General features: G+C 40.1%; 1 protein-coding gene across 2 annotated transcripts; it reads left to right on the top strand.

Moving 5' to 3' along the window:
* The first annotated feature begins 227 nt into the window (after positions 1 to 227).
* Positions 228 to 23,185, top strand: pdxkb (pyridoxal (pyridoxine, vitamin B6) kinase b). Of its 2 annotated transcripts, none has more exons than XM_036215558.1 (11): positions 228 to 1,113; positions 8,504 to 8,558; positions 11,360 to 11,464; positions 11,662 to 11,745; positions 13,665 to 13,699; positions 16,471 to 16,556; positions 18,845 to 18,890; positions 18,958 to 19,069; positions 19,145 to 19,281; positions 20,444 to 20,510; positions 20,608 to 23,185. In XM_036215558.1, exons 1-11 carry the CDS (start codon positions 1,054 to 1,056, stop codon positions 20,721 to 20,723), a joined length of 903 nt encoding a protein of 300 aa, XP_036071451.1. In that variant the 5' UTR covers positions 228 to 1,053; the 3' UTR covers positions 20,724 to 23,185. The 2 variants fall into 2 exon arrangements, with proteins under 2 accessions (XP_036071451.1, XP_024117124.1); XM_024261356.2 differs by lacking the exon at positions 228 to 1,113 and adding an exon at positions 1,175 to 1,535.
* The last annotated feature ends 547 nt before the right edge of the window (positions 23,186 to 23,732 follow it).

Raw genomic sequence — 23,732 nt, forward strand, 5'->3', positions numbered from 1 at the left:
TACTTAATTAGCATTTATTTAATTTAGATGAGTTAAATGTATAAATTGATGTCTGAGGTTCACATAGATGATAAACTATGTAGGTTTTTACATCCTGTTGACCTGAAGACGTCTTGTTTGATCAACTCTACCTCCAGAATGAACAGATTTTATAAACAAAGCAAAACTTTGGTAAAAAGTTTGATCTTTGATGAGTTAAAAACACATATTATCTTATGCTGCACAACATTACTACGTTACTAACTGCACTAAGATGATCCTGTTTGGTGTCTTTTATTTTGAAAATAATTTTTTTGAGCTTCTGTCAAACTTAAAAAATATCGCGCGGCCAGTGCTGAGCAGCACGGACCTGTAGGAAGGGTTAGGATTACCGTTAGGGTTAATACACCAAATGGTCCCTGAGTGTCTGCAGCTCACTGCTCCCCCAGGGACGTGTGCAAGATTTTTGAGGGGTAGGGGTTCAAAGTTGGAAAAGGGAAAAAAAAAAAAAAAAAAAAAAAAAAAACTCACATTCAGTATTTTTTCGTCCTTTAAACAATATGGAAATTAAGTAAAGTAATAATTAAAAAAAAAGTTCTAGCAGATGACTACTCAGCCATGAAACCTTTGTAGGTAAATGTCATTTCTATGTGAACTAATTATTGTCAACATCTGCCATTTTACAGTCAGTTAAAGCAAAATAAAATACAGTCTCTTATTAAAAAAATGATTAGTAACAAATGCAGAACAAACGCAAACTCAAACGCCGTCTCTGTGGAGACACTGCTGCTGTTTTCAGTCACATCTGAACACAAAATAAAGTAGTCAAAATTAAAAACATGTCATACAATTCTGCACAATAAACATTTTTTATACAAATAAAGGATTGGATTTAAGCATTATATAGTTGGGGTTGCTAAGCTTTTTGGTCAAACCTTGCAGTTGCTATAGCAAACTCTAGCTACACCCTGAAACCTTCTTCTTTTATGTGTCACTGACAAAAATTAATATTGAAAAAAAAAACCTGCACTTTTTAATACCAGGGAAAGGGGGCACGTGCACCCCTAGGACGCTATGTGTGCGCGTGCCTCTTGGTCCCCCAGGGAAGAGAACTGCAGGGAGACACTGTCTCAGGTAAAGTTTAACTCTATTTTAAATAGACGCGATGCAGCATTGTGCATCTTGGCCGCATGTACTCTGTGGTCCAGATGAATTTCCATCATCGTTCGTGTTGGTCTCACATCAATACTTCCTTTAAAAACTGCCTTCTGAAGACCTGGAGGTTTTTGGTCTGCGTGGCTTGCTATACCGCTCCGTCACGTACCACGTTTCGGCGCCTCTCTCAGCTGATTAGCTCCCATGCTAACGAACGCAGGCTGATGTTGGACGTGCGCGCGCTCGCCGGGCCGTGTACGCGCGCGGCTCCCCTGAGAACCGGACTGCTCGCACCTCTCCTCGGCTGACCGGGAGCCGCCATGGAGTGCCGCGTGCTGTCCATACAGAGTCACGTCGTCCGGGGGTACGTGGGCAACAAGAGCGCCTCTTTCCCCCTACAGGTAAATGCACCCCGCACGCACCCATTATCGGACACCGGGAGAGCTGTCATCCGACGGTGACGGGAATAATTCGACTTTGAGCACAAAACGAGACTCAGGTTTCCCCTTAGCTGTGAAAATACACAATGTTCCGATATTATTGATGGGAACGGTACCGGGCGCCCCGTCCTTAATGTGTCTGTATGTTGATGGATAAAAGCGAGCAGAAGATAACGGGAGAAGCAGTGACATGTCAAAGAGCGCAGACAAAGACGGATGTCCTTCCGCAGCTCGAGGTAGACCGCTGGAGAGGCTCAGGTGCTCGCAGACAAGCGCGTTCACGCCGCAGATTCCAGCGGGAATTTCATCATCATCGAAATGTGTCACGACTGCTGCCATCCATTGAGGGGGTGTCCGACGATGACGCGCGGCTCTGCAGGCCGCGCGCAGCGACGTGGTTTATGGAGGAGAGGACTTTCTGTCAGCTGGGACGAAGATGTGTTTGTGACATCGTTTTTGTTATCATCGGTGTATTATTGTATTACATTTTTAGCATTTTTGTTTTAAATCACGAGGCTAAAATCTTGTAACTGTCCACATAAGTCAGGTGAAACCATAGACTGGATCTGAGACCTGGACTGAGTGACAGTCCTTTTTAAGCATGTTTATGCTTTTTTATCATTGTATTATTTGCTGTAGTGCAGAGGTGTCAAACTCAATCACACAAGAGGCCAAAATCCAAAACACACATTGGGTCACGGGCTGAAGAGGATAAACATCTATTGAACACTCTAAAACTTCATTCAAAACTTTAAAAGTGTAACTTTTTTATATAATTATGAACTAGATATATAACATTACCTGCGATAAGGCTATTTGGAATACTGTAAGCTGAATTTGGTTGCTGAAGATGCTGAAATTGATATCTAAAAACGCTGAAGCTGATGGCTAAAAATGCTGAAGTAGATAGCCAGCTAAAATATTAGCTAAATGCCAAATTAGCCTAAAAAACTTAAAAAAATAAATAAGTAAGTTAGCCAAAAAGCTAGCCTCTAACTGTAAGTAAGTGTGTAAGTTAATAGCTGAAAACGCTGAAGCTGCTAGCCAACTAAATATTAGCTAAATGCCAAATTATCCTAAAAAACTATATAAAACAAACTTAGGTTAGCCAAAACAGCTAGGATGTACCAATAGCTAAATTTCAAAATAGCCTAAAAAATGAAAAAAAGCCTAAACAGCTAGCGTGTGAATATTACCCTAACTCCAAAACAACCTAAAAACAAAAAAAGTCTAAATTAGCCAAAACAGCTAGCATGTAGCTGAAAAATTAGCTAAACTCCAAAATAGCCTAAAAAATCTTAATAAATGCCAAAATAGTCCAAAAGCTAGCAGAATGCCAATTTTTAAAACTTAAAAACTGTAACTTTTTAACATAATTATGAATAATAAAAAGGGAGGAATATTATTCCAGAATAAATCAACTTAAACCTTAAATAACTTTCAATATTTTACTCTCCATGAAAATATATTTTGTTAAATTTATACAAGTTAAAAATGAGCACAAGATAACATCGGGACATTAATAATAAAATAAAATGATCTGGAGGGCCAGATATGATTACCCAGAGGGCCGGATCCGGCCCCTGGGCCTTGACTTTGACACATGCTATAGTGTAACTGCAAGTTTTTGAAGTTATAAACTGACCAATCAGATGCCTCAGTAAAAGCATGTGCTGTCCGCTGGCCCCCTTCTTAAACTTTTGAAATGTTTGACAGAGTCTGTCTGAATTCCCTACTAAAAAACTATAGTGCCCTGGATTTTAAAGGCAATTCAGACTCGATGCTCACTGCTTTTCTTGAGTTTTTCTAAATGCCAGATATGATGTCACCAATTTCACAAAGTCAAAATCGAGTCAATACAAACATTTCACTCCGTCGTTCATTTATGACTCCACTGTGTTCTGATGGTGAAAATGTGGATGGTTTATTAGAAAATTACATTTAAGCACATTTTTTTTTTCCAAAGTTGTTCAACCGCAATGCATTGTGGTCTATATTCGCTAATCTAGTGAGCACCAATGCACGCTACTTTTTCGCAAAGACTTCTGGGAAATTTCGAGTGCACTCGATTTTGGAATTATATATTCTGACAGCTCTGGAAAATGGCAAACAGGCTATACTGTGTACAGTGTGAGTAGGGGGGATTCTGACATATTCAGATTCTCCCAAGCCTACTTTCAGTGAAACAGGTGTGGCTTTCACCAAGCTTACTCCTGATTGGTGGCATTAGTTGCCATGGAAACTTTGACTTAGACCAGAGGTGTCAGACTCCAGACCTCCAGGCTGTTCTCCTGCTTGTTTTCCAGAAATCCTACCTTATCTGATGCTGATTTCCTGGATCAGGTGTGTTTAGCAAAAACAAGCGTCAACAGCAGGTTGATTGGGAAACATGTAAGACACCGGCCCTCGAGGCCTGGAGTTTGACACCCCTGACTTAGACTATTTTTGACACATAGATATGGACAAAGCAATGTAGCCACGAGGGGGCCCAAGAATGTAGCCACGAGGGGGCCCAAGCCAGGGTCTCATTGTGCCGGTCCCAAGCCCGGATAAATACAGAGGGTTGTGTCAGGAAGGGCATCCGACGTAAAATCTTGCCAAATCAAATATGCGAATCAGACCTACGAAGGTGGCTGGTGTTAGAGTGGAGGATGCTGAAGACAGACTTAGATGGAGGAAACTGATTCGCTGTGGCGACCCCTGATGGGAAAAGCCAAAAGGAAAAGAAGATATGGACAAAGCCCCTGTGATGTCACCCATAGAACATGCCGTACCTCTGGCTCCAATGAAGTGAATTAAAATATTTTCAATTTCCACTGTACAGATAACGTTGGTAAATAAGTCGGTCTGAATCATAATTTCTATGGCAACCACTCTCACTAATGAGTGAGCTTGTTGGAAAGCCACACCCCTTCCACCGAAGGCTCATGAGAATCTGTAAATGTTCGAGGTGGGGGCCAGCAGGAACCACATGCTTTTACACAGGCATCTGATTGGTCAATTTATAACTTTTTATAACTTGAGTAACTTGCAATAAAGAAAATATTTTAAGAAAAAAAAGTTTTAGCCATAACATTTTAAATAGAGACTCCAGAGCAATAATAGTTTTTTTTTCTGACTAATAGATTTATTTATTGGTTTCTTTCTCAGGGACAGTGCACATTAAAAGCATGACCGCAGTGTGCCAGAATTACCCCAGAGGCTATTCTTCATCTGTAGACTCGGGACAGATGTTTAAAATGTCGGACTAAAACATCAAAACAACAATAAAAAGGACAATTAAAATATGGAGATAAAACAATCAAGTGGGGTACATACAAACAATCCAGATCTTAATATGACTTTGTCTGAGTGACTTTTCTATTGAAGTCTATGGGATTTTGGCTTTCTGGGACCGGCAGGTTCCTCCTATTTGGAACGCCAGGGGGGAAGGGGATTGTGTCCAGTTCTTATAGACAGTCAATGACTTAGACCAACTCGGACCAATTACTGGTTATTGTCGTCATCTGGCTCCATATTGCGGCGTCTGTATCGTGGAAAATAGTGGCCGTGGTGTAGAAGTAGGACTGTCGACCTCTGATCAGAAGATTGTAGGTTCAGTTCCCGCCTTGCCATATGTCGATGTGTCAAGGGGCTGGACATTAAAGCCCAGATTTCCTCTGGTGAATATCGGTTGGTGGCTGTGTTGGATGAGTGGAGCAGCCATCAGTGTGTTTATGGGTGAATGGGACTGTAAACCGCTTTGGGCCTTCATGGAAGGTAGAAAAGTGCTGTATAAGTATACACCATTTACTTAGTTTCACTGGAGCTGGAAGTGAGGCATTTACCATGGTTGACATCACACATTACAGTCCCACTGCACAGTTAATGGTAAACGTTTGTACTGATTCAGCGTTTGGTTCACTTTACATTTGCAGTCCAGGAGCAACCCTCTCAACCAATGTTTGAGCCACTAAAATAAGAACAAAACTTACAGTTTGGAAAGTAGCTGTCATCCTTTTCACTAGCGTCCTTTCCCTGCACTGAGGCGCAGAGACATGACCTGTTTGAGGTCTGTTTATTTTGTGGACTGTAACCAACGCGGTACAGCTTGTGCCATCAACTCTCAACAACATCAAAAGAAATGCTCACCAAAAGTCTGAATTCCGTCTCTCATGCACCCCACTCCCCCATTTCCTTATTCAGCCAGTAACTGAGCCCTGTTGGTCCAAACCCCAACCTTAGAACCAACAACCATCTCGGCCTGCTGTAGTGAGCTCCAGAACATAGAACACTAGCAGAACCCAGATAGTCACCCAGCCCAACTTAGTCCACTGCTATGTAAACAGAACATTGAAAAATGAGGCAAAAACATATTTTTACATTTTTCCCCCTGGACAGAAACTAGCTAATAATAATAATAATTGACGCATATAATTGAGGACATTAAGTTGTTAAACTGATGGCATGCTTGAGTCTTTAATCTTGATTGGTGGAGACAGGTTAAGGGTTCAAACTTCACAATAAGAGGGATTATTCAAAAGGACAAAGATGCAATGATGAAAATAGTTGCTGTAATTCGTTGAATTTGCATGAATTGGTGCAATTCCCAACATTGCATGTCAATTTGAGACAGTAGTAAACGTTCAGTCTTTTAAATATTCAAATATTCCTTGATATCCCACTATGCTACGAAATGACGTCCGAGATAAAATGAATTGCCTTCAATATGATTACCTTTAGTTGTATTGAAATATGCCAGACATGGGGTACAAGGGTTTAATCTGGAAATGTTGGTCTGTTTTTGAGCATGTTTAAGGGTCAAATTTGGGTTGAAACTCTGAGAGAAGAAGAAGAGGAGTCCTAAAACAATGTCTGCATTTTTTTCAAGCCACAGTTGGGCCTAATCCGAATTCTTCCCTTCTCCCTTGCCCTCCATTTGAAGGGGCAGTTTAAGTGCAGGTGTGTCCAGGAAATGTATTTTTTAGGGTAAATGAGGGTAAATCCTGTTGCACTGAGAAGCTCTTTTCTTCACGTGGATGTGCTCTGAACCACAGAAGTTTGCATTTAAATATAACTAATGACTTTTTGTTGTAGCATGACCTTTTTAAAGTTACAAAACCGCTGTTGTTATGTATATTCAAGTGCTGTAAGCTCCACGCTAAAGCTAGCAGACCGGTGATTATTGATGAATGAAAGTGACGTCTGAAATAGGAGACACTATTTTTTCATAACTCTGTTTGGAGGAATAAATGAAGGGGAAGGGAGAAGAGAAGAATTCAGATTGAGCTTTTATCTTCCCCGGTGTCCGTGGGAGACATAAAATCCTGCCCAGTTTTGTCCACCTTCTTCATGAGAAGATCAGTGTAAGAGTAGGGTCATCTGGACCCCATAAGAGAGCACAAGGGGTAAGCATACAATTAAATGGGACCTAAAGTCACAGAAACTCAAAAAAAAAAAAAACCCAGCATAGTAACCACAAGATTAAATAGGTAGCACAGATTTATGGGTGGTCCGCCAAACGGAAGAATATGACGTAATTTCAGTCTGCATGTGCAGTAGGTAAGAAGGATTTATAGAACACCTGCAGGAGACAGCCACTGCTCTACTTGTAACCAGTGAGTGGAGCTTTTATTGCAGCGGGGGGAACAGCTCCTGTTTTTTTTCCTTTTTTAAAAATATTTATTTTTAAGATGCAGTGTCTCAAAGCACTTTGTTTATGTGATCACCCTCAAGTTTTTATATATAGGAATATCTGGAGTTCAAAGATGCCAAAAGTGTTGTCATTTCATAAATAGGCCTCAGTGAGCAAATATTTTGAGTGTATTTGTTTCATTAGGTTTTGAAATACTTTGTTTTATTACATATATGTTTTAAAGCTTTAAAAAAATTCAGGCTTTTATTTTGTGTTTTCCTATTGATTCAGATTGTCAACCTCGTTTAAGCCTTGTTTTAATGCCAGAAATAAATGAAAGAAAAGAGGTTTAATAAACTATCATATTAATTGTCTTTATCTTTAGTTAGCATGTAGTTTAAACACTAAGCTAGTAAACAAGTTTACAGCTAATGATGGTTAAGATGTGTTTTACATCCAGTTTACGTGTGACCCGATTAGTCAATTAATCGGGAAAAATCATCAGTGATTAGTCAACTATTAAAATAATTGTTTGTGGCAGCTCTACCTGCAGATGAACTCTGGTGTGGTTCACAGCAGTGGGAACACAGAGAAAATTACCAAATAGAGGAGAACCAAAGGGAGGAAATGCTGTAAGCTCTGAATGTTTGGAGGAGAAAAAAATTGCCACAGTGTGAATCTGAAAACCACGAAGCAGTCTGTTAATGTTTCCTGGTTAAAGTCCCCTATGTCAACTTTTGGAATCTAAAAAAAATATTCCCAGTAGTGTTTAATTTTTGTTCAGGGGCTCTTCTCCAGAACCTGAACTAGACTCTAGGAACAGATGAGGGTTTAGTGCATGTGCAGCAGAGCTGTTGATGGAAAGAAGATCATTCATTCAAACAGAGTCTGTCCAAGACTGTTTGATTGATTTAAAAGGAGAAATACTCAGAAATGAAAAAAACAAAATTATTTCTTATTACATTTGTTCTCTTTCAGGAGAAAAATCCCACACAGACATGTTAAAAACAGGATTTTCATCAGAGGGAGACTTTAAACTTGTTGCAGTGAGGATCTGCAGGAGCATTATCATACGTGACAGGATGAGCCTTTCAACTTTTTTCTGCTGTTTTCACCCTGTCGGAGTTAATTTAGTATAAGTGCACTCACACATACAGGTCTGCTGAAATCACGTTTTTCTGTTGTGTGGTTTGTTTCATTTCAGTTTTTGATTTTCTCTTGGGAACTTTGTGAATGAAAGCAAACCAAACGAGATGAAGAATATTTTGATAGACTGATGCTGAGCTGAAATAGTCTCCTCTGCCTTCTGTTGCAGGTTTTAGGCTTTGAGGTCGATTCCATCAACTCTGTGCAGTTCTCCAATCACACAGGTACTGTCAATGTTAAGAGCTGGGTGGATATGCATATGGATGGAAAGATGTTTTTATATACTGCAAGCTAAAGACTGTTTGAAAACTCTGTTAGAGAAAAAACTAAAAGGGCAAAAACTTTCCAGCCGGACAGGATAAACATTTATTGAACACTAAAACTACATTATAAAACTTTAAAAGTGTAACTTTTTAACATAATTATGAACCTGCAATAATGCTAGTGTGAATGATGTAAGCTAAATCTGACTGCTGAAGAACCTGGAAACACTGTAGATGATAGCTGAAAACGCAGACTCTGATAGCCAGCTAAAATATTAGCTAAATGCCAATTTAGTATAAAAAAACTAAATAAAAAAACAACTTAGGTTAGCCAAAATAGCTAGCATGTAGCTGAAATATTAGCTAAACTTCAAAATAACCTAAAAATAAATGCCAAAATAGTCCAAAAAGCTAGCAGAATGACAATTTTTAAAACTTAAAAAATGTAACTTTTTAACATAATTATGAAAAATAAAAAGACAAGAATATTATTCCAGAATAAATCAACTTAAACCAACTAAAACTCTCCATGAAAATATATTTTGTTAAAATTATACAAGTTAGAAATGACCACAAGATAACATCGGGACATTAATAACAATAAAATAAAATGATCTGGAGGGCCGGATAGAATTACCTGGAGGGCCGGATCTGGCCCCCGGGCCTTGACTTTGACACATGTGATCTAGATCATTACTAATGATGATTATCCCCTCCTTTATTGGCAGAGCTTTACTTCTGAAGCTGTCAGGCCTTACCCCACCCTTCATCTAAACTAGAACAGTTGAATAACTATGTTCTGCCAAACAAAGAAAGTCTACATCACAATTATCAAACAAGAAACAGAAATTGTTCATGAGTCCCTTTTTGATCATTTTAAGAGGTTGTGTCCTCTGTTAACACATTTTTTTTAAGGAAATGCAAACCTAACCTTTCAGAGCAGGAAGAGCACAGTCAATGAACTAGATTTACCAAGAGTAAATCATGTAAAATTGTGTGGGTGCAAAAACAGAGTTCATGAGCTGTTTCATTCGGGTTTGCTGGTGATCAACTGAAAGGTAATTCTGGAATCAATAAAAAGCCAAAAGCGCAGAATTTAAGATGATTTAATGTGTGCTGTGTTTTGGCACATTACATGGATGCCATGGAAGACTGAGAACAAAGAAGCATATGCAGCCCTAGATATAATCTATTACACCTGAGGGGTGCACTGCTTTCTCTAACACATGCTATAAGATAAAACACTAAGGTCTTAGCAGACAAACTCCTGTGTCTGAGTGAGATACGGAAATATTAAATGTTACAGTTCTTCTGAAGACCACTGGAGAGGTTCATAAACGAGCAATGTTAAAAAAATTCTCATTTGAAATTTTATTATTAAATAAAATGTATAGTTTTAAAAGCTTTTTAGAAGTGTATTGCTTCAATTATGATTCTATACATCAGAAGTGTATTTCAGTTTAAATCAGTTTTTTTTTTATTATCTGAATTCAAATTTGCACATTATCAGGAGCTTATTTTCTGATTGGCAGGTGAGATGTTGAACACGGAGCATTAGGCCCAATCTGAATCCTCCCCTCTCCCTTCCCCTTCATTTAGCCCTCCAAACGTAGAGTTATGAAAAAATAGTGTCTCACATTTCGGACGTCACTTTTGTTGATGACGTCATCAATAATCACCGGTCAGCTAGTGTTAGCGCTGAGCTTCCAGCGCTTGAATATACATAACAACATTGGTTTTGTAACTTTAAAAAGGTCATGCTACAACAAAAAGTCATTAGTTACATTTAAATATAAACTGTGCTTCAGAGCATATCCACGTGAAGAAAAGAGCTTCTCAGTGCGACACGGTTTACCCTCGCGACGGGAGACTTTGTATCCCTCTGTTTGAAGGGTGAAATTGAAAAAAATAACAAATAACATTCCGGACACACTTGCACTAAAAATGCTTCGTCAAATGTAGGGGAAGAGAGAAGGGAAGAATTTGGGTTGGGTCTCTGTCTTTACTTTGTCCCACCCAAATGCTGCTGAGGAGGGAAGAGCAAACCATTTAAGCCATGGAGAATCCAAGGGGTGATGTGTAGCTTTATTGTCCAATGTTTCCGTGATTGCTGCTGATCAGCCTATATCTGATTCTGCACTGATAACATAGAAAAATGCCCTCTCTGCAGGTGGGGGGGGCAGCACTCATAAGCTGCCTCAGAGTCAAACCCTGTGAAATGTGACAGGAAATAGAAACAGAATTTCTCTGATTAAGTTTGATCAAATCTTCTCAAAAGCTCTGGTTATGTTATTGATATATTTCGGTTTATGGAGATGCATCTTGATGACTTTGGAATGATTTCATCCAAGACGCCGGCAGATACAGGAACCGGAACACAGAAACAAGGCGGAGGAATGAGGCGCAGCAACGTCAGGAGAGACCCTATCTCCTCCGGTCCCTTACTCAGGGAAGCTACTCTGAATGTTCGTCTCTGTTTCACAGCCCCTTTGGCTTTCTTTGAGCTTGTTGCCTAGCAACCAAATCACCTGGCAGTGACTCACCTGGAGCAGCGACATTGCACACTACAGAAAAAACGTGCCATAACCCCCACCCCCCTTGAATGCAGGTCCCTGTTTAGTGTGAAACAGGGACCTCTGCAGAAACACAGCTCTGGGGTCCAGCAACCCCGTGACCAGGAGACGGATATAGCAGGATAAGGAATTTGATGGACAAATGGATGTTGAACGACTAAACTACAGTGTGCTCAATGCTCTTTTCAGGTTACTCTCACTGGAAAGGCCAGGTATTGACAGCAGATGAGCTCCATGTTCTCTATGAGGGAATCAAACTCAACAATGTTCATCACTATGACTACGTTCTGACAGGTAAACATTGGCCAAGTAACCTAAACCAAAGCTAATCATGAACTGTCTCAAAAAGAGAGGATCCAAAAATGTTGAGGTTGTTTTTTCAAATATTCTGTTTTTAGTTAAAGATTGAAGGAGTTGGAGCTGAAGATCTGACTGTAACAACACCACTGGTTTACTCATTAAAAATGTTTGTTGTGTTTGTGTGTGTTTAGGATACACCAGAGACACATCCTTTCTGGAAATGGTCGTGGACATTGTTCAGGAACTGAAGAGAGCTAACCCTAACCTGGTTTATGGTCAGTACCTCACCTGGTTTATGATCAGTAACTAACCTAGTTTATAGTCACTATCTTATCTAGTTTATAATCAGGTTTATAATCAACAACTTACCTGGTTTCTAACCTTTTTCAGACCAGACAGTTAACCTGGTGTATGGTTAGTAACTAACCTAGTTAATAATCAGTAACTGACCCGATTTGACCCGGTATATAAACTCAAACTTTATTTATTTCTATAGCGCCTTTCATTCATATACACTCACCAGCCACTTTATCAGGCCCAGGTTTACTAGTACCAGGTAGGACCCCTTCTGTCTTCAGAACCCTCTTAGACGGTTGGAAGCTGACGGGAGCGCATTTCTTCAGATCCCTCCGTTAGTCAGTGTTCCAGCCTCCCTTCGCTCTCAACATTCACTATCATGGTCTAACTTCTCTCCAGTAACTGTGGAGGATGTTCATTCTTCACTGAAGGAGATCAAACCCTCTTCTTTGTAATTCCCACTAGTATTTTCCTAAAAGTATTGAAGTAAGTATTGGTGTGAGTTTGTTGAACTCATTAACATCTCATTTAGATTGGTTTGACTCTTACCTCAGTGGAAGAACTTGTAACATCACTCTACGTACATTAACCTCTAAAACGGGAAAAAAATTATGTTGTGGCGTACCTCAGGGTTCAGTTCTGGTCCCTGTTTTATTAATTTTATATATGATTCCTCTTGGGAAACTAATTAGTAATTTCAGCCACATTTCTTACCATCTGTATGCAGACGACATTCAACTATATTGCTCCTTCCCTGAAACGGACTTTAATATCTTGATCAGTTTAGAGGATTGTTTATCTGTCATTACCTCATGGTTCTCTAATAACCACTTACACTTAAATACTCAAAAGACAGACAGTGATTTTGCCCCACAAAACAAAATCCCTTCCATCAAACAGCACCTTGGTTCCTTGAGCTCCTCTGTCCAGTCGAGTGTCAGGAACCTTTAGGGATGTTGTTTGACAAAACTGTCTTTGGAAGGACAAATTGTCAAAAATCGTATGCATCACCTGAGGAATGTAGCAAAAGTAAAAGAAATCCATCTTATCTAGACCTGACCTAAAGATAATTACTCATCCTGTTACCTCTTCACGTTTAGATGATTGTAATTCACTATTTAGCAAAAGTTCTTTAAACGTCTACGTGTTCAGAGCTCTGTGGGAAGGCTTTTAGCAGGAGCCAATAAACGAGCACACAGAACTCCATTACTGTATTTACATTGGCTCCAGGTTAAATTTGGAACTGATTTTAAAATGTTACTCCAAGTTTCTAGAGCCTTGCAAGGACAAACTCCCAAATACATCGCTGACCTTTTAACCCCCTACTCTACGCACTGAGGTCTTCAAACCCAAATCTATAACAGACTCCAAAACCTTGCTTTAGAACCAGAGGAGACGTTACCTTTCTAGCTGTTGCTCCTCGTCTCTGGAACGACCTCCTTTCTCAGTACAACAGATCGACTCAGGTCAACCGTTTTTATTCAGAAGAGCTTATAGTTAATCTGTTTTTGTCTTTTGTTGTGTTTTACCTTTACTAATTTGATCTGCATTATATGTATGACTTTCTGTAATTGTGTTTTTACTTTGTGAAGCTCTTGGTGATTTTATCTGGGAAAGGTACTGTAGAAATAAATATTTACTCACTATCTTTCTTTGTCCTGTTTTCTGCTCTGAAGCCACTCGAGGCTTTTGTTTGAAGACGCTTCATTAAATGAAAACAATAGGAAACATTGACCATTTCCTTCATAACCCAAAAACTGTCTCTAGTAAGAGGGCTGTTTAAACCTGTGTGAGATCCTTGTTGTCCACTGCTGTTATCCCTGCAATGAAAAATCCAGTAGGATAATGAAGATGACTTTATGATCGCAGTAATAATTGATTGTCTGTGTCTTGACAGTGTGTGACCCCGTCCTCGGTGATCATGGATCTATGGTGAGATTTCTGCTTTCACACTGATGGGTTTCGTCTGGGTGTTTGTGTGGGGATGGAGCTTTGTGTAAATGTTTATTTTATCTTCTGTGCTGTCATTAGAAAGCAATTTATAACTTAAACACAGACCTGAAATCAAGTAAATGCTTGTGTTTTAACTGGACATGAAAGCAAAGATTTGATGGACTAGTTTTTTTAACTTGTTCTTGTTCACCTGAGCAAACAGATCAGACCTGAAGGCCTCTTCTGTTTACTAGATTTTACTTTTACAACAGGGGTTATTAATTTTCTCACACATGAGGTGTGTATTTATATAAATTCCCTTTGCATTTAAGGCTAAACTTTATTTTTTACATTTGTGAATATTTCTTGTTGAACCAGATGGATAAAATACAAGAGAAGCAGAGTGGGATGTTAGAGGTGGGGGTGGGGGGTACAAAAGAAAGGATACAAACACACACATGTGAAGCTGACACCTGAGCTCAGGTGAGTGTTTATGTTCTGCTGTGGTGGATGATGATGGAATGTAAAAAGAAGGGGAGCATCCTGTCACCCCCACACCAAGCCCCACAAGGAAAGCAAGGCAGCAGTGGTGGCCAGGACCCCCCAGACACCTACACAGGATGGCAGATCAAGGGAATCTTGTGATCTGCCATCTCGTATAGGTGTCTGGGGGATAGCAGATCACAGGATTCCTATGATCTGCTATCTCATATAGGTGTCTGGGGGATAGCAGATCAAGGGAATTTGCCCACCGGGCAACCCAGCATCAGCAACCCAGACCAGTCTTGGCAGGATCACCACAGGGCCACATGAGCCTTAGCCCAGCCAGAGAACAGCCCCTCCTGCTGCACCAGGGGGCCCAGCTTGAGAGCCCCAACCCCCCAGCCCCAGAAAAGCAGCCCCCACCACCTGGGATTTCTGAGCCCACACCACTACCCCACAATCTAGCCAGCCACCCACCTGACCCATTGGAAGTCCAGTAGAGAGCGAGGCAGGGGCCACTCCCCTCCCCCACCAAGAGGAGGATGTCCAAGACAATGGTAAACATCGGCCGACCGGGCTCCCCTTCTGTTGAAAGGTCCCAGAACCAGGTCGTCATCTCTGGTTCTTACTGCGTGGAGAGAGGCATCAAGGCCTGGAAAGCCTCTAGCCAAGGGACCCAGCCATCGCCGCTGAGGGCCTGGCTCCCCCCTCAAGAGATGGGGTAGGGGACAGAAGATCAATGGCACCACCTACCTTGTGTAACCTGTGTTGGGGTCCATAGTGGCGGGTATGGGATGTGCAGGGCGACCACGGTCTTTAAAAAGTCTTACATTTCATTTGACTGTAATAAGGCCTTGAAAGTCTTAAACTCTGAGTGAAAAGGTATTCATTTATTTCTTGTCACAAACCTCACAAGAAAAAAAAAGACCAAAATTAAACAAAAAGGCAGCTGAGGTGTAGAGGTCAGCCAAACGAGGATGTCCCAACCAACCAAGTTACTTTTTCACAGTATACAAAACTAATAAAAATAGCCAATAAAGTTCTTTCTGCTAACATGATCATTTGCCTGTTTACTCTCACCTAAATAAAAGAAATGAGAAAAATACATAAATCTTTATCAAATTGCACCATTTAATCATATCCCTCAGTTTATTTCAACCCCGTAGCAGCCTATCTTTTTAAAAAGTAATGGTTCAGTCCAACTTTTTCAGCAACTGTAAGCAGAATTTGGCCGTTGAAGATGTTAGTTCTGATAGCTGAAGATGCTGAAATTGATAGAAGAAAACGCTGAAGTTAGAAGCTGAAAACGCTGAAGCTGATGTCCAGCTACAATTTTTGCTAAATGCCAAATTAGCCTAAAAAACAAACAAAAAAAACTTAGCTTAGCCAAACAGCTAGCATGTAGCTGAAATATTAGCTAAACTCTAAAATACCCCCCCAAAATAAATGCCAAAATAGTCCAAAAAGCTAGCAGAATGCCAGTTTTTAAAACTTTAAAACTGTAACTTTTTAACATAATTATGAATAATAAAAAGGCAGGAATATTATCCCAGAATAAATCAACTTAAACCTTAAATAACTTTCAATATTTTACTCTCCATAAAAATATATTTTGTCAAAATTATACAAGTTAGAAATGAGCCCAAGATAACATTAATAACAGTAAAATAAAATGATCTGGAGGGCCGGATAGAATTACCTGGAGGGCCGGATCCGGCCCCCGGGCCTTGACTTTTAATGTGTTCTAAACCTCCACAGCTTTTTTACTGATTTTAAAGTTTGGACTAATTCTTCCTGGTTTATTGTTCCATAAGAAGCTGATAGGCAGTCTGTTTGAAACGTTTTAGATGTTTGGGGATCATAGAAGGAGATAAATCATCTTTGGCAACATTTCACTTTTTACTGTGGCTGTACCAGCTCTGATGGTTTGTGGGTGAAATGAGGACCTAGATTTTTTTACCTGATCAAAGTGGTATGGAGAGTGTTTGCTGTTTAGTCTTCAGTGATAATAGAACAGATCTGTTCCAATTAAATGAGTATCCTGAAACAGTGCCACCAGTGATGATGGTGTTTCTTGAAGCTTCTGTTTACTCCTCACACAAAGGTCATGCTTCTCTGAGTCTTCATCTCTTTTCATTATTGATTGATTGTGCTGTTATCAGTTTTTTATTGGTTTAGTTTATTTGGTTTCATGATGTAGCAGATGATCACAATCTGAGTCAGGACAATTTTCCTTTTAACTATTGCAGTTTTTCTCATGAATATTTGCTTACTTTGTCTCTCCTCAGTACGTTCCTCAGAACCTTTATCCGGTCTACAAGAATAAAGTGGTTCCTGTCGCAGACATCATCACCCCTAACCAGTTTGAAGCTGAGTGAGTCCATAATTGTTTCATTTGATCATCGCTTTTGCAAAATCCCCCACTAATGTCATTTTGTAAGTTCTCCCATGTAGAAATCATGGAGGGATCTAACATTTTCCTCTTAGGTGAATGTCCACTGTGAGAGACAAATTCTAAAAATATCTGGAAGTCACATTCTAGGATTTTTAAAATAATATATTTGTTTGCCACTGCTGCAAATGAGTAATTGATCACCTGAGAAAATCAATGTTAATATTTGGTACAGCGGCGTTTGTTTGTGATTCCACAGATCAAACTTTTCCTGTAGTTTTTCAGCAGGTTTACACATTTCACTGAAGGGATTTTGGCCCACTCCTCCACACAGATCTCCTCCAGATCAGTCAGGTTTCTGGGCTGTCATAGAGTGTGAGCTTCCTCCAAAGATGTTCTCTTGGGATTAGGTCTGGAGACTGGTTAGAGCACTCCAGAACCGTGATGTACGTCTTACAGAACCACTCCTTGGTTAACTCTGTGTTTTTCAACCCTTTTTGCGCCGGAAGAGATACCGTCACTTTAACCTGATGCATCATGGGAGATGTAGTGCTAACAGGGGCGTTGAAGCTGGACAGACTCATGTCTTTAAGCTGTTTTATGCACTTTACACGGTCTGACAACAGAACAGCACCGCTAAACATGATCTTGAGCTGCTACTTTTGTTGGAACTCAGAAACGTTGAGCATGTCGCTACCAGGAAGTTGGGACGTAATGACGGTTGATTGGTCAGACTGATGACGTGTTGCTCAAACCTCCAAGAATGATTGGTGGAGAGAGTTTAAAAAAAAACAGCTATCAGCTAAATCGTAGCATCATTCTTATCAAAAAGTCTTTTATAAAATTAAATAAAAACAAAAAAATATTTTATTTTTTCCTGTCCAACAGCTGATCAATCAGATCAGAGCTGAAAGGCTTTTGTGTTGGACAGATTTTACTTTTACAATATGAGTTATGTATCATGTAACATCCATGGTGTGTATTAGTATAAACCACGTTTATTATTATTTATTCTATGTTATGTTTATATACATGTATATTTTCTTCTTTTTTGATGGAGGAAAGAGAAGGTAAAAGTGTGAGAGGAAGGAAAGGAAAAAAAGAGAATGAAATAGAAAGAATTTACTGAGGTGACAATTATCCAAATCTTATCAAGACAGGTGATGAGGAACTCACTACTATAAATAGATGGATGGAGAATAATAAATTATCATCAAATTTAAATAAGACAAAAGTAATGATAATTGGTGATCAAAATCACATTCTGAACAACCAATTAACTTAGACAGTATACAAATAGAAAATGTGCAAGAAATTCAATTCTTGGGAATTATAATAAATAGTCATGGAAACCCCGCATTAGACACACAAAAACAAATATGGCAAAAAGTCTCTCAATAATAAACAATACTGCAATAACATACTGCTCCTCAGTTCTCCACTCCTTTAGCTATGGTGCTGAAGTATCGTCTTCAGTGTTCCATATATCCCCTTTACATGTTACAAAAAGAGCATTACACATAGTAAATAAAACTGGATTTTTAGAACACACAAATCAACTCTTTTTACAAACAAAACTACTGAAATTACACGACTTAGTTAAATACCAAACAGCACAAATTCTTTTTAAAGCCTTCAATAGTCTTACCAATTAATATAAAAACCAAACAAAGTCCCACAATCTGAGCGGTGACCGAAATGACCATCAATGAGAACTACCTGAAAAAGTCTTTGTGTGTCTGTGTCGGCGTAAAGTTATGGAACAGTCTGGGTGATGAACACAAGCAATGTCGAAACATTCATATCTTCAAAACACTTTACAAAAAATGGTTTGGTCACAGTATAGTGGGTATGGAGTTTAAGGACAATGTATGTGATCTATGTGTGAAAGTGTGAGGTTTGCAACAATGTTAAGAATTGTGGTGACATCAGAAATGTTGATTTATTTATCATTATGTTTTCTTTGGTGACATGCTGATATCTGCTGTTGTTAAACCAGTTGTGAAAGTAAGAGCGGTGGGCTTTAATAAGCTTGGCTTCTGCCCGCTCCTTCACCAACATGCCCAGACTTTGTTAGAAATGTTCTCATTCTTTTGTTCATTTTTTGTTGTCCAGATGTTTTTCTTTATTTTTCAATTGTGTTTCCTTGCTGAATTTATATTGGCATGTTGTAAAAATTCCAATCACCATCTGCTCATCAGATCCTCTGCTGGCTCCATTGGCTGAAGGTTAACGGTGTTGTTGGCCTTATTGTTTTGTTTGTGTTTTAGGTTGTTGACGGGGAAGAACATCAGCACACAGAAAGATGCTGTGGAGGTAAAAGACGCTCTTTGTGGCTTCACTTCTCTGCCTCTCCTATTCATGAGTCACTAACCACTTGCAGGTGATGGATCTCCTCCATGCCATGGGTCCAGACACTGTGGTCATCACCTCCTCTGACCTCCCCCCCAGACTGGGAGATCGTTTCCTGGTGTCTCTGGGCAGCCAGCGTCACGGTGGGTGGGACAGACCCTTCAGACTGATGGCTGATGAAAACTGGATTTACAGTGTTGTTTCTATCGGCTGCTCAGTTCGTCCCGATGGCAGTAGGACCACACAGAGAGTTCGGATAGAAGTTCCCAAAGTGGACGCCGTCTTTGTGGGAACCGGAGATTTGTTTGCTGCTATGCTGCTGGCGTGGACACATCACTACCCCAACGACCTGAAGGTGCACGCTCTCAGAAACCCTGGCCTGCTGCTCAGGCTCTCACACTCCAACCTTCTTGTGTGTGAGAGAATGTGCAGACCAGAACTCAGAAAGAGCCCAGAGATGGAGTGGCAGCTGGGCCGGAGCGCTAACTGCTCCTGCCTTTAGACCGGGGGTGTCAAACTCAATCACACAGGGGGCCAAAATGCAAAACACACCCTACGTCGCGGGCCGAAAGGATAAACATTTAGTGAACAACCTCAAACGACATTTTTGAAACTTTAAAACCGTAACTTTTTAACATAATTATGAACTAGATATATAGCATTACCTGTGATAATGCTAGTGTGAATGCTGTAAGCTGAATTTGGCTGTTGAAGATGTTAGTGCTGATAGATGAAGATGCTGAAATTGATAGCAAAAAACGCTAAAGGTGATAGCCGAATCTTAGATAAATGCCAAATTAGCCTAAAAAGCTAAAAAAAAATAGGTTAGCCAAAACAGCTAGCATGTAGCTGGAAAAATAGCTAAACTTCAAAATATCCTAAAAAACTGGAAAAAAACCCTAAATCATTCAAAACAGCTAGCATGTAAATATTAGCTAAACTCTAATACAGCCTAAAAAATCTTAGTAAATGCCAAAATAGTCCAAAAATCTATCAGAATGCCCATTTTTGAAACTTTTAAACTGTAACTTTTTATCATAATCATGAATAATAAAAAGGCAGGAATATTATTAAGAATAAATCAACTTAAACCCTAAATAACTTTCAATATTTTACTCTACATAAAATTTACATTCTGTCAAAATCGGTATGATACAAATTAGCACTGGGCCGTAATAATAATAATAATAATAATAATAATGATGATAATATAAAATGATCTGGGGGGGGGGGGGCGGTTGTAATTACCCAGAGGGCTGTATCTGGCACATGTGCCATAGATCATTATAACTGATCTCTCAGCCTCCATAATCTTAGTGTTGCTTTAATATGTTACCAGTGCAAGAGATAACATCAAGCGGTTAATAATAATAATATAAAAGGATCAAGTGGGCCAGATATATTACCCAGCGGGCCGGATCTGGCCCCCGGGCCTTGACTTTGACAAAGGGTGCTGTAAAACATCCGTGGGACTCGCACTAGCAGACTCACTCTCCTGTCTTTCTTCTCTATTCCAGACGGCTTGTGAGAAGACTTTCTCTGTGATGCACCACGTCATCCAAAGGACCATATCATACGCTCATGGTAAGAAGGACTTCAACGGGTTCAAGCTACCTGTCGGACCGCTGCTGTGGCTGAGTTTAACCTGACCTCTGTTCTTCTAACCCCCCCTGTGCCTCAGACTTGGCAGGTCCTGGTCGAAGGCCCAGTCCGCCTCAGCTGGAGCTGAGGATGGTTCAGAGTAAAGCCGACATAGAAGACCCCGCTATAGTCACGGAGGCCACAGTTATATCCTAACGTTACCCACCTGCCCCACCCCTCACCACTGTAAAACTGCCATCATATGACGTGAACCACTCCTCATTCAGAGTATAGTAACCCCCCCATCCTAACTCTTTAGTCTTGTTAGTCCTCAGTGTCTTGAACTACACCCTGCTCCATGACTTCCTGTTGGGTTCATTTGACGTGGATTCTGAGCCGCGGACAGTTGGGTCTGCTTGAACTCAGACCACCGGATGGAAATACGTATGGATCTGTTGTAGCATTTAATTAACCTCTCCCCACAGACGATGTGGAAAGATGATCCAGATTCAGGATCCTTCCACATTTCAGTGTCTTAGTCCTCAATCTGACCTGGATGAGCTCATATTTGAAAAACACAGCTTACATGTCGACTGACAAGTGAACATATTGTAAGAAAATGGTGTTTACTATTTTTATTTATGAAAAAAATAATTGACAGTTACAATAGGAAGAGGCTCAAGAGAATTCACAGTTTTTTATTTGTAATATTAGCTTATCCTTCCGTCTTCAGCAGTAGTTAAACTCTGTTTACCTTCAGCTCTCCCACCATCCTGACCCCCCAGTTTTACAACATTTCTTTAATGGTGACCAAGTCTAACCCTCTGACTCCCCATGAAAAGATTACAATGAAAAAAGAAAAAAAACGCACAATGTATAGTTGATGTATAGATGTTGTACTATAGGTGTATTGGACCGTCTGTATCATATCTTCTCTTCGACGTGTCTGTTAGACCATAATGTTGCTGCTGTCCTGTAGGCCACACGGGGGGGCTGATGACGGCACATCAGTGGCTGACATCCTCTTCACTTGTTAGTAGGGATGCATGACGATATCAGCCCAATATCTGTATCGATAGATGAGGACGTGTCTGCACCAGCTGGTACCAGCAGAACTCTCTCATAACGTTCTGGTCCTGAATGCATCACTGCACTTAAGACAAACTTCAGATGGGGGGGTTGAAGTCTCAGAGATGGACAACAAATTGTCTGTTTGTGAATCAGCAGTAGATGGAGGCAACTCCATTTGTTCAGTCTTAGAAGTTCATGAAGGAGAAACCTGCTGTTACATCTTCATACAAAGCCTACGTTTCTGAAGTCTTAACATTTGGAGATGCATGTTAGAAGGTCTTGGAACAATGACTGACAAAAAGGAGCACAGGGAACTCCTGACCCAGTATGTCTGACAGCTGCATATGGCGCCAACCATGAACATATATCAAAGTCCATGTACGGAAGGAACGTTCCTGCTCCTCTGCTCGTGAAACCTCCTAATTATACCTCTAATTATAAATTATACAGATAAACTTTGATGTTCCCATTTTAAAAAAAGATCAAAAATGAAGCAAACACATAATGAACGTTTAAATCCATTTTCTAAGAGTTCATGTGTTTCCTTCATTTTTGGTTTTTGAAAAATGGGAAAATAAAAAATGATTCTTTTTAATGCCGTAGTTTAGAAACTGATAAATCAATAAAGCATCCCTTTTCCTCTCATTTTTAATTTTAATTGAAAAACAAATGATACCATGATATTTCTGTTTTTTTTTCCTTCAACGTTGAGTTTCCCACGGGCGTGCAGGAGAAGCTCCACGAGGGGCGTTACTAGTTTTAGGAGCGTAAGAATACTTTCACAGGGGAGCGGTGGAGGTCACAGGAGCGTAAGAATACTCCCACGAGTGCAGAGAAGAGGAGCAGGTGTAGATACCGTCTTGCACCTGTGGAACGCTCCTTGCATGTGTGGAGGTTCATTGCGTCGTGGAGTTTGATATACGCTCGTGGGGGACTTATGGTGGAACATTAACAGCATAGCTGCAGCTGTAAGTTTAGTGAACGTAGCACTCTGCTGTTCCCACTCAAACAATTCTGAAATGCCTGGAACCGCCTCTAAATGACAGTAACAGGTCTGTAGAGGCACAAGCCAAAGCCCTGAAGTCTGTTTCCCTGCAGAGGCTAGTTCAGGTCAGCATTTAGCTGAAGCTAAACTCACAGAACTCCACATCTGTTGTTTGGACAGATTTCTTTAAGGAAAAGTCCTGGTCTGTGAATACCGATGTGATAGAACAGCATCTGACTTTGGCTCTGTGGAAACGATCCCAGCTTTTCTAAAGAGGCTGGTATGTAACGTTCTGCCCACTAGAGGGCGCTTCACTGAAACATTACCTCAATATGATGAAGTTTTTCAGAAAAATGAAAGATTTAGATGTACTGATGGAGTCCTCCTCCTAGGGTGATGGAGGGAATCCTCACAGGGTTTGCTATGATGAAGATTCCCACATTACAGCTGGATTCAAACCAGTTTGAAACAAATGTAATGGATAAATTCAGCTTCTTCTATGTTTATCCTGGATCTTAATATGCTGGATTTGAGCTTTCAGACTTACATTTATAATCCTTTATTTCTTTAAAAGGATCACTTATTATGTTTTTAAATTAAAGTATTTAATTTTTTTATTAAAGTCCCTATTTTTTTTAAACCAAATGTGATTGTTGCCAGTGATCACTGACAGTCATTCACTTATAGCTGGAAGACAGAAGAAATGCACAAAAACTTTTTTAAATGAATTTGAGGACAAAATGTTGTCTAAAGAGGGACAGCTGTTGTTGACACTTCTGTTCAGTTGTTGTAAACTCAGCATTGTTGTTAGCTCTGCTGGAGACAAAGCTGGATTTGTCAGATGAGCTGTGGATCAGATGAGCTGTGGGTCAGATGAGCTGTGGATCAGATGAGCCGTGGATCAGATGAGCTGTGGGTCAGATGAGATGTGGATCAGATGAGCTGTGGATCAGATGAGCTGTGGATCTCACGTTTGAGGGTAAACGCTGTGAAAAGTTGAGCTGCTTCATCTGAAGTGTTGTAGTCTTTGCAGAGGCTGGAGCATTCATGAATGAGGCCCCCACATTTCTTGAAGTGTTTCAGGGTCCCAAGTTTTGCCTGTTGGTACTTCTATACGTTTGCCTTAAGGTCCTTTCCATCACCTTCTTTGCCCCGATAAGCACAGCAGG

The sequence above is a fragment of the Oryzias melastigma genome, linkage group LG15 (assembly GCF_002922805.2).
Source record: "Oryzias melastigma strain HK-1 linkage group LG15, ASM292280v2, whole genome shotgun sequence".
Lineage (NCBI taxonomy): Eukaryota > Metazoa > Chordata > Actinopteri > Beloniformes > Adrianichthyidae > Oryzias > Oryzias melastigma.